Source organism: Talpa europaea (genome assembly GCF_964194135.1).
Source record: "Talpa europaea genome assembly, chromosome: 12".
NCBI classification, from domain to species: Eukaryota; Metazoa; Chordata; class Mammalia; order Eulipotyphla; family Talpidae; genus Talpa; species Talpa europaea.
The window spans coordinates 61,612,839-61,624,896 of NC_140079.1; the positions used below are offsets into that span (position 1 = coordinate 61,612,839).

The 12,058-nt window shown below is 35.8% G+C and overlaps 1 protein-coding gene across 6 annotated transcripts in view; it reads right to left on the reverse strand.

Moving 5' to 3' along the window:
• DNM3 (dynamin 3) overlaps window positions 1-12,058 on the reverse strand; it is a gene marked incomplete at both ends in the record, with an annotated part of 492,105 nt that overhangs the window by 269,716 nt on the left and 210,331 nt on the right. For 3 of the 6 annotated variants that reach the window (XM_084251015.1, XM_084251011.1, XM_084251012.1), the window contains 2 exons: window positions 5,966-5,995; window positions 6,826-6,877. In XM_084251015.1, coding sequence (XP_084107141.1) covers window positions 5,966-5,995; window positions 6,826-6,877 — 82 coding nt within the window. The remainder of the gene's footprint in view (window positions 1-5,965; window positions 5,996-6,825; window positions 6,878-12,058) is intronic. The other 3 variants (XM_084251016.1, XM_084251013.1, XM_084251014.1) reach the window with 1 other exon arrangement.

Consider the following 12,058-nt stretch of genomic DNA (forward strand, 5'->3'; position numbering starts at 1 on the left):
AAAAATATATAAAATACAAATTTCCAGTATTAATAATTCAAGTACTTGAATATATAGCTGCTGAATCTATAATCTGGTTCAATTGGTTTGGAAAAACTGGAAACAACACAGATGCCTATACTTAGGGAAACGGTTAAATTAATTATGGCACATTTATACTGTGGAATTTACTATGTGGTGGTAAAAGAAATTTTTTTATCGTTTGTCTATGTACTAACTTTCAAAGACTTCAAAGATAGATGATTAAGTAGAAAAAATAAGTTCAATTTCAAATATATTTAACAAGAATCTACTGCATACCAGGTTCAATATATTGTTACAGATACATCTGTGAGCAAAAGACACAAAACCCTTGCCTTAATGAAGTCCACAACTATTACATGAAAGATGTATAATGTGTGACCACTTTTATTTTTAAAATCACAAAATCAAGTGTCTTCATGTGTGCATGTATACATGTATATGGTATTTTTATATATATGTTTGTGTATACACATATATTCTGAAGTAATAATAGCAGTTATACCTATGGAAGTGAGTGGAAATTGTGGGACGTCAAATTATATTTACTTTAAGTGCATCACTCAACTTTTTCACAATGAAAATGTGTGTGTCTATTTCCTGTGTAACTTAAATGAAATTAATAGCTTCAAAAACATGTGTGAGGGGCCTCCCCTGGTGGCGCAGCGGTTGAGCGCTGGGCTGTGAAGCTGCCTGCAGCCTGTGCAGCACCGGTTTGATCCCCGGCCACCATGAGGATCCCACATGGCACACAGACCTCTCCTGCCGTCCCCACTGCTCCCCTCAGCAGTGTACTTTGTCATTCTGCCTGTTCTGTTCCCCGCTCTGGCTCTGGTGAATCACCCTCTCACGCTTCTGACTGTACCCAGTGCTTGTATAAATAAATAAATCTAAAAAAAAAAAACATGTGTCACATTGAAATTTTGTGCTAAACAAGTTGTATATTGCATATAAGGGAATGACTGAATAAAGAACTAAAGAAAACTTGAGGCATAACTTCTGCTTTTCGAGGGTAAAAGCTCTATTCTGACCAATAATATAAAAAGTTCAGAGGATGAGCTAGCTGGTAAGGAATGGAAATGAGAGCAACATTAGCTCAATGGTGCTGCAGTAGACTTGAGTGAGACATCCAGCAGCTAACCACATGGAATCAGGAGCAACAAGGGATGGAGTCTGTGTGTTGTTGGGTCAGGGGGAGACTGGGAGAGTCTCTAATAGGTTTGGCCTGTTAAAGACTCGCCTGAGGGGGAAAACCAGCACCTATTGGTGTTGGCTGAATAGCAATCCCTCCACCACCTAGGTGGTGGTGTAGGAATAGAGTGGAAACTTCTCTGGGATGTGAAGTGGAAATTAAAGAAGTGGAAATTAAAACAGTGAGAGTTACTCATCCGAGACCAAGGAAATGATACAATCCCCATGTCTATAAACATTGAAAAGAGTCATGAACAGGAAGACATTAGGATGGCATTTACCTATTAAATTGGGAGAACATTCAGGTATAAACTTACAGTGGTTAATAAAATAATAGTTGAAGATAATAAACTTTAGAAAGTTATTAAAATCCCAGGGAATTCAAATCTTACAGGTATTTAACTTACTTGGAAACGTGCGCGCGCGTGCGTACACACACACACACACACACACTTTTAAAAAGAGAGACAGGCAAAGAAAACAAAAGGGACAGAAGGAGAAGAAGGAAGCAGGGAGGGAGAAATGGCAACAGTGGGGCAGCAGGAGAGGCTTGAGAAGAAACCTTTTGTCTGTCCAGGTGCATGTTCCCCTGGTAAAACAAGTCAATCTCTCTTTCTCTCCAGGTGTGTGCACGTCTCTCTCTCTCTTTCTCTCTCTCTCTCTCTCTCTCTCTTTCTCTGTCTCTCTCTCCCTCTATCTCTTTCTCTCCATCCCCACCTCCCACCCCAGCCATGTGAGCATGTAACTAGGAGAACCCTTACCAAGGACCTGACACTGCGGGCACCCTGACCTCAGAATTCCAGTCTCCAGAACCATGAAAAATAAATGTTTGTTGTTTTAGTTACTCACTCAATCTACGGTATCCTGTTATACCAAGCCAAACTGACTAAAACAGTAAGATTAATTTCTATAAACCCAAGTTTATTCTATTCAGAGTCAACAAGCTTTCCATATAAGAAAATAGGACAGAGATAGATGCACAGAAGGAAGAAGATATGTGAAGACAGAGGCAGAGATTAGAGACAAGCCAAAGAATGCCAGGATCTCCCAGAAGATAGAAGAGACCAGAAAGGATCCTCTCTAGAACTTTCACAGGGAGAATGACCCTACTGCTACCTTGATTTCAGACAGCCTCTAGGCCTGGGAGAATGCATTTCTGTTGTTTCAAGCCACTCATTTTGTGGATTTTTTTTATTATATCAACACTAGAAAACTAATACACCAAGGAAAATAACAGTGTCAGAAGTAGTACATACCTAATGACTTAAGTGTCAGGCTATGTGGCAATAAGCAATGCTATATTATCCTAACAGTAAAGAAAGACAATTAATAACAATAGATCTCATTTTACACAAAAGGTACATGCTAGAACAGTTGTGACATATGCAAGTATTGGTATGACAAATTATATACTCACTGACTTGAATTGCCTAATTTTAGAAATGTATTCCCTACAATGTAATACAATACAGCTTATAAAAACTACATTTACATTTCTTTGCTGATAAAGGACAGCATTATAAAAGCATTACACATTCTGAAAGGATTATACCATGCCATAAATCTGAGAATTTTTAATTATTCAGCTATTTCCTTAAAAACAAGCACTAACACCTCATAATAGCATTGAAAGTGTTTTTATTAAAATTGGCTGCCTTGAGGAGCAATGTAGAGACAATAAAAAATTACTAATTTCTTCATACAGATAATGTTTTTTAAGCACTTTTAATTAGATGATCTTGGTAAAGAATTGCTGACATGCTCTAAAATTTTATAATATCTATTTAAAAGTACACATTAAATTGCATATTAAAATACTGGGGTGGGGAGGTATTTTACTGTTTTGTATTCAAATAGCTTTCAAAAATTAATCCATGAACCATGACTAGGTATGCAGTTTTCATTGTTGTTTAGGAACAGTTTTCAACTTTCAAGGGGGAAAGGCTCAATTAGAAAATAAAAGAAATTGTTTTGGGGGCCTCCCTGGTGGCGCAAGGGGTTAAGTCTCAGCACTATGAAGGAATCTGCAGCCACTGCAGCACGTGTTTGATTCCCAGCCAGGGAGGTAACCCACATGGTGCAGCAGACCTCTCCTGTCTCGCCCACTGCTCCCCTTAGCAGTGTATTTCAGTCAGTCTGCCTGTTCTGTTCCCCACTCTGTCTCTGGTGAATCTTCTTACCCCCCTGCACCTCTGGCTTACACCCTAGCTCTTGTATGCATAAATAAAATAAATCCTTAAAAAAAATGTCAAAGCCAGCCTCTTGCTTATGTCACTTATGTGACATTTCAGTGTGGCCAGAGGATCAGAAGGAGTTGGCTTTAGAAAAAGAGGAAGACTTCCATTTGCTTACTTACCATCTGGACTGTAAGCCAGAGGGTAGAGCCTAAGATTTAGTCACCATTCTGGTCTGAACACCTACCACAGTTCTGACCACTCATAGGTTTCGAATACATAGTTGGTAAGTAAAGGGATGAATGAAATTTAAGTTTAAGCTTAAACTTTGGAACAGACAACTTTAGGTTAATTGTGTGCTCACATATATATTTTTTTTACACACTTGTTGCATCAATTTGTGAAATCTCTAAGACAAATTTCCAGGCAGACAAAATTCTAAATTTCTAAACACATAAAAACAAATATCATTTAGACCTTAAAGAGAAGTTTAGCTTTCCTTAAATCTTTCTAAAATATTTCAGGACAGATTCTGCACACCCATCCCTTAGAACCAGGGTATTAGAATGGATGGTCTGGATCACTTGATAGGATCAGAATGGATGGATCTGGATCACTTGATAGGAAAATGCAGGATATATCAGCCCCACCAACCATAAAAACCAGCAACATTTAGCAGGTTGGGTTCCCAGGCTCTCTGGCTTGAGCTCCTTGATAGGAAAATCTGTTTTTATACAAATCCAGTCAACCTCAGAAATTCATATTCATAACGAGGATGGTTTTAAGTCATTATAGCTCATTTCTTCTAAGCAGAATAAAAAAAAATAAAGTGGTGCTTAAATTTTATTATATTGCATTTAATTACTAAATTTGATTCTGGAAAGTAAGCTATTCAGGTCATAACCCCTTCCTTGCAAAAAGAAGGGTTAAAAAAAAATGGTGGCAAAACTTGACCTGATGTGAAAGTATTTATAGCTTTCATTTCATCTACTTGGTGTGACTATTCATTTGTTTCATAGCAGAACTGCAATGTTTTAATTACAGGGTTCTGCCTTTGGCCTCACAGGAATTGTGGGTAATAAATAATACATGCAATTTATTATTTTTTTCTGAGGTCCAAAAAAAAAAAAAATCAGACCTTCAAGGCGCATCAGGTCCCAAGGGTTTTGGATAAGGGATATGTATTCTATTACAACACTCAACCAATTCTATTATTTTTAGTTGTAAAACTTGCATAATGTGTGGGTTTTAAAGTACTTAACAAAAGTAATGTATCAGAAATACAATTAGTATTATTTTAGCATTTGGAAGTAATAAAACTTACAACTATTTTGAGTTTCCTTTCAGATGTGATTGAAAGTCTTCATTTATGTTGCTTTTTCAATAAGAAATACTTCTATGAGCAAGAGATACTTCTGACCAAGAGGAAAGTTTTATAGGAAAATCCTGTAGACTATACCAAGTCTTAATACCATCATTGCAACTCATTCATCAGAATAATTTGCCACAACTTCAAATTACCCAGTGTTTCATTGTTCTCATTTTATAATTTTTATAATTTTTTTTTATGCTTCAGATATTTTCCCTTGGAAGTTTCAAGCAGCAGCACCTGCCTGCTAGGAAAAAAATTTTCTACTCTCTGCAGGGCATAGAGCCAGTCACCAGTTGCAAACCTTATTAGGTTTATCACCTAGAGAGATATTTTCTACTCTTCCATCATACAACTGAGTAAACTCAGGCTTAATTTTTCCAAAACCATATGACTGATAAGTAACAGAACAAAATTTGAACCCAGGATGTCTAACTCCTAAGTCTTTTCTTCAAAATACCCTGGTGCAAATAATTGATGCATGCTCCAAACTCATTCCCAACTTGTACATAGTTGGAACATAGAGGAACACTCTATGACTTCTCCATCCATGGCAGAAATGGATGCTTTTTTTTTAATAAAAAACACCTCTACTAGTTGTTTGATACTATCTTTACACTTCTAGAAAATCAAAATATATGGTTTTGAAAGACAACTTTAACACAATTGAAAATGCTGATGTAATTTTGGTTTTTGTTTTGTTGTGTTTTAAAAAGTAAGCAAAAATAATTGGAATTAGTTTGACTTATCAACAAATAAAACAAAATCAGATGATCAATATTCACCTACCTTTTAGAAGTATCATCTACATTAATTGGAAATATTATCATACATGGGAAAGAGAAAGACTTGCATCTTTTACCAACACAGCATAAAAGGACAGAGATGAAGATCATTAATGATTTTAATTATTTTAAGGCTCATTAAAATTAGGGAAATATCAAAGCACCCACAGTGTTAAGGGTTTATTATTATAGCATTTTAGAGTTTACTAGTTCATACCTTTCAATCACAGCAAGTTATTAGCAGTGAAGGGATGAACCCTCTTAAGAGGATTTTTATTTCAATGATAGGGTGTTATGAACAAGACAACCTAAGTTTAAAAAAATTAGTAGCAAGCGCTAGTTGAGTTAATCAGTTAAAGACAAACTGTGCCCTTGGGAAGCTAAATGAAAAAGCAACAGTAAAGCTTACAGAACTTAGCTCGTACAATTTGCCTTGAAGGCGGAAGATTGGTTCCCTGAAATAGCAAAGAATTATATGCTTTAGTTCAGAAAAAAAAAAGATTTTAAAATAAAGTCTGTTATTACCTCTTCTCCTTTCAAAACAATGGAAAAAAATTTTAGAGCAGAGGTTTCAATTTGTTCAATAATTGTACCTCTGAATTAAAAAAAAAAGCTATAAAATCATCATTGTTTTGACTTGAAAAGAAATAACAATGCAAATACTCATTATCACATAGAACATAAAAGAAAACAGCAAACTGTCAGAGTTAATGCAATCTCTGCAGAGCGCTATTAGTCAGAGACAGCTGGCCAGCCCAAAACACAAAAACTCATAAGATCAGATCTTAGGAATTAACATCTTCATTAACCAACAGGAATTTGGTGTGGCAGAGATTGAATCCAACCACTGCATTCTTTATGAGCTGTCCCTTCACTGTTACTAAGCTGTGCAAATGTGTGAACTAGTCAGCAGCACCAGAAAGCTCATGCAACTACTCACCATATTTTAACCTTGAATTGATTCACAGATTCTATGTTAAATCAAATTTAGGGGTAATGTAAGCAAGCAAAGTAGGACACAAGGAGTCAAATTTGAAAAGCAGAGCAAATAGCAGAAAAGTTATTTAAAAATAAATCAATATGGTTAACTGCATAAAATAGCAAAAAAAAAAAAGGCAATTCACTCCAAAAACTTTAAAAGCAAAATCAAAACAAAACAAAAAGTTGCATCTCCAGCAAAATTTGCACATGATTAATTTGCATTTAAAAAATAGTCAATCAAGCCATTTAGTTCAAATTCTTTGCAGCATGCATGCACTGATTTTTTTAAAAAAACAATTCCTACCTGATTTCCAATTGTGTTTTTCTTGTGAACCTGACTGCTCCTCTGCTGAGCACTGAGAAAAGCAAAGGAGAGCAGCACTGAAGAAACTCTCAAGATGTTTTTCTGAACAAGTAGCATACAGGCTTTTAAAAAATGTCAACAACTGAAGCAGAGCTAATATTAAAAATCCAGGTCAGTTTAATTCGGGAAGCAAAACCAAGTCAGTGGAAATTCTAGTATCAATTAACAATCACAAACCAAAAACATAGTAACATCACTGGAAGAAAAGTTATATTGCTGTATTAACAACAATATGAGTCAATGCAAGTATTTGACATCCCACAGGTATGCAGATAACTGTACTGAATGTTAACAGTTAATAAACTCTGGACCATTGAGTATATGCCATGTTCTGATTGCTTTATAGATATTAGTAACTTTAGTTTTAACTTTAACCCCATGCTGTAGTCATTGTGAATCTGTTACAGATGGAGAGAGTAAGTCACAGAGAAGCAAGTGGCTTTCCCAAAGTCACTCACCTAAGTGACCATACCAAGCAATTTGAGTCCAGATCCCTTTGTGGTATTATTCAATCGCATTTCTGACAACTCCCATAGTACATCTCCAGCCTGCCCCTAACCTCTCAACTCCGGATTCATGTATGTTTTTGACAACTCAACATTTCTTCTTTCATCTAACAGGCATATCAAACTTAATATGTCAAAACTAAACTTGTGAGTCCTTCCCAAACCTGATCCACCCAGTCTTCCCCTTCTTGATTAGTGGCAATTTCATACTCCCAAGTGCTTAAGGCAAAATCCTTAATTCCTTTTTGTCTCACACCCCACACTCAATTATCAGCAAATTCTATTGACTCTACCTCTTGAGATGTATTTAAATTATAACCATCTTTTACCACTTCCATTTCTACCTCTTTGGTCCAAACCAACATTATCTCTTTCCTGCACTGCACTTATAGTCTCCCCTCTAACATCTATTCTCACCATAGAAACCAGAGAGCCTATTAAAAATGGGATTACGTCACTCTTCTGCTTACAATGCCCCCACTGTCATTCAATTCTACTCCACTCAGGATAAAAATCAAAGTCCTTACAATGGCTCACAAGGTTCTAGTCAACTGACCCACCCTCTGATTTCCATTCAACAATCCTACTCTCCACCTCATTCATTAGAGGTCCAGCTGATCTTGTTCTTTTTCGACCCTATCAAGCACACTTTCACCTTAAAGCCTTCATGGTAATGGCTCCCTCTGCCTAGAAAACACTCCCCCCATGTATCTGCATGGCTCCTGACATAATCTCCTTCAAGTCTTTACTCCAATTTATTGGCAAGATTTATCATGACCACTTTATTTAAATTTGTATTGTTCCATCCCTTTCTCCAAGATGCTCACCTCCTTTTTGATCTATTTTTTCCTATGGCATTTTTCACCTTCTAATATTATACAGCTTACTTATTTTTTGCATTTATCTCTATCTCCATCTTAAAACATAAATTCCTTATAAGCAGGGATTTTTTTTTGCCTGTTTCATTCCAAATTATAACCCCAGTGCCTAACCACTACCGAGCACATAGATGACTTCAATAAATATCTGTTGACTAAAAAGTCCAATGAAGTTAGTATCATTATAACATGAGTACAGAAGGATTAAAAGCTGGACCCCAAAAATTTAACCCCAGAGTCTACATATTTAGTATTGTGTCACTCTATCTCTCAAAAGAATGAAGGCTCTCTTTTGGAATAAACACATGTTGATATAAGAAAACACAATTCATTTTTAGTTATTCTGGGAAGACTAGCGATACCACAATCCTCTAACAGTTGCTTAATAGTTTTAATTGTTTTGGAAATCAATGAAATAGTCAAAATGGAGATAAGGTAGAATAAAGTCATCACTCAGCTATTTGAAATGATAGGATAACATGGCTAAGAAGCACATTAGATATCAACACCACACTTAGAACAGTTATTTAAAATAGCAATCTTGTAATCTCCCATGATGTATTCAAGCTGCTTCTTTTAACTCAAGCTTGTTTAAAAAAAAAAAAAACCTATAGTACATTTAACTGAGGGAGGGTAGTGAAAGGTCATGCCATAGTTGCGTACTGAACATATTTGGCATGCATTTTATATCAATTTTGTCTTTCAATTTGCTAATTTTAGCATTTCACTTTCCTCATTTTTTTGTTATTTTGTAGTTTTTAGTTAATTGCTTGATTCCCTCAATCACTATGAAATTTATCTCTCTCCAATCACTTTTCTACACACACAAATATTTACTATTTGGGGTTTTGTGGTGAAGGTGAAGTTTGTGTCTATCTTTGACCGGGGGTCTGATGCGCCTACACTGCCCTCTGGCTGCCCATGATGCCCTCATGCACAGTGTCCAAGTGCTACTCTTCCTACGACTTTTGGTCTTTTCCATGCTTTCTTCCTCCAGGTCAGAATTTCCTTTCTGTTAAGAATAAATGGGGAAACTCCCTCCTCCTTCTCCCCTGCAGGATGTCTCTGGTTCAGAGGGAGGAAGAGAGGAGCACAGGGGACTGTGGTGATGGTGCAGGGGTGCCTTGGTGAAGGAAATTCTATGGGGACTACACCTGGGGGTGAGGAGGAAGCAAACATTGTTCAAAAAATGAACACTGATGTAAAATAAATAAATACATTAATAAATGAATAAAAAAGAATAAATGGAGAAACTATTATTATAATGTGATCAAGCCTTCTTCATGGCTACCAAGCTCCATATTGTGTTTTAGGATTTTTTAAGGGGAAATATTTTAAAATAAATCATTGACTAATAGTGATAACTTTAACACTATGACAGATCCACAGATATTTACTTGGAGTAGGCAAAGTATTGAGGACCCTCTGTAGATCACATAAGAGAAAAGAAGCTGAATATAAAGCAAAGGACATAGACTGTTGATTCCTTATGCCATGTTAAGCAAACAATATAACCTAAATTGAGCCCAGTCTGTCAGCTGTAATGTGTGTGTGTGTGTGTATGTATACATATGCATGTTTTAAGAAAGAGAGACATGGACAAAGGGTGGGGAATTGAGCTGTTTTCTAGATTCCTTTTAAGTCCAAGACTCAAGCTTTGAACTACAGTAGGCAAAGAGACTTTCCACTGACAGTTTCCATGCACTGAAAAAATGCATACTTAGCATTTATCACTTGTAAGACTATGCAAGAGAAAAATAGACTATTTTATAAGCCAAAATCAAATACTGTTAGAAAAAAATTCCCTTTGCTTTTCAACTAATTTGCTTCTTTTTGAAGCAAATTGTCCCATAATTCCAAAGTTACTGTTGTCAATGATGTATTGAGGTACCTACTCCATAAGTAAAATAATAAAAATAAGCTTCCTAGTTAGAAAACATTCTTTTTCACAATTTCTATGTATGCTATGATAATTGAACTAAATACATTTCAAAATATTCATTTTAAAATGTATTCACAAGAAACATGTATTGACTGGCAAGGTAATTTAAGCCCTGTGGACATATTCTTGGTCAGAAGCATTTAAATGACTATCTCTGCAGTATTATAAAACATACCTATAAATAATATTCTAATAATACATAAATCAAAAAATTTTAGGGTACCAGCTCTTTATAAGGCATAAACATGTTTATGTCTCTGGAAGACATAAACATGAGACATAAACATGATTAAGCTATGTCCTTTGCAGATAGAGGCTTATAACGTATCTAGTGCAGATGGGGAGGTAATAAAAAATATAAATTACAAAGAAAGAAAAAGTTCTATAAGAATAAATATGTGAGGATGTAATAGAAGAAAGCAAAAAAAAAAGCTTCTGTTTCAATGTGGAATATAATTACTCCCTATCATATTAGTGTGTGTTGTGTGTGAATGCATGTCTGTTGTTAATCATATAAATTCCTACTACACACAAGTCATTGTGGAAGGCTTTGCCAGTACACTGAAACACATAAAACTAAATTAGTTTTAATAGTAATGCTCTCAGACATAATGATTTTAAAAGTATATAATAAGAGGTTTTAAAAAAAATAAGAACACACTGGAAGACATTCAAAGAAAAAGAACCCATAATGTCACCTCTTGGCTCACAATTCTCTTCTGCATATTCTCTTCTAGCCTTGTCCATGTGTACACACAATAAAAGATTCAAAAACAGAAGAGTGGGCCAAGGGGGCATGTGATCAGTTACCCAGTAACTCCCATGCTTAGTAATTGCTCTGAACAGTCACATACAAGAAAGATCATTTTTGTCTGATGAGATATAAGATTTTCACAGAAAGCACCTGAAGAAAGGTGGAATTTTAATAGAACTGCATTTCAAGGAAATGAACTAGTATTAGCAAGGCCAGATGCTAGAAGATGAGGCATACAGGGAAGTTGTAGAAAGTAAAACTATTATGACAAAATTATATAATCATGGACTCGGGTTTGTAAATAATCTCAAGAGCCATCTAGTACAATAACTGTATGCTGGGGCCATAATTATGGAGAATTTGGCTATTAAACAGGAGGCAGCAGAAAGTATTCAAAGTTTTTGAGCCAGAAAATGGTATGATCAAAGCAGTGTTTTAGTAGAAATTATCTCCTCCAAATACTGACTCTGAAGCAGGGAAGAAAAGAAGAGGCAGTCCAGACCCCCTCCCTCTAACAGTTGGAGTTCTGCCCAGTTTTCAAAATCCAATCAAGTACCATTTCTGGGTTATGCCTTCTTAGAAACTTCTAGCTATCTCTTCATCCCCTAAACTCCCAAAGCTCTTGGTCTGTTCCTGTTTTATCTAAACAGAATTGTGTTGTAGTCTGGTCTCTGACTCCCCTCCAAAAAAACCTGCACCTTGATGACTTAAGGTGTGGATGGGTCGCATTAACTTGGGATCTCTACCTCTTTCACCACTGATATTATCTAGTACAGTGATGATGGTAGTTTCTTAAGAAATAGCTATAGAATCATATTTTAATACTGGGATCATTTACAACCAAACTACTAATTTTTTTTAATTAATAAATTTTATTTTTATATTCCCCATACAATTGCAATCCCCCCATTCTGTTGCCAAACTACTAATTTTATGTGCAATAGGAAATTTTAAAAATTTGAAGAATTGTGTCATAAACGTGTACTGCAGTACATTTAGGGATCCATGAGTGCCAGGATGACTGGGACATAGCGTTAGAGGATGGGGTAGAGAGAAATAGTGACAGTTAGGTAAAAGGTAAGCCAAAGACACA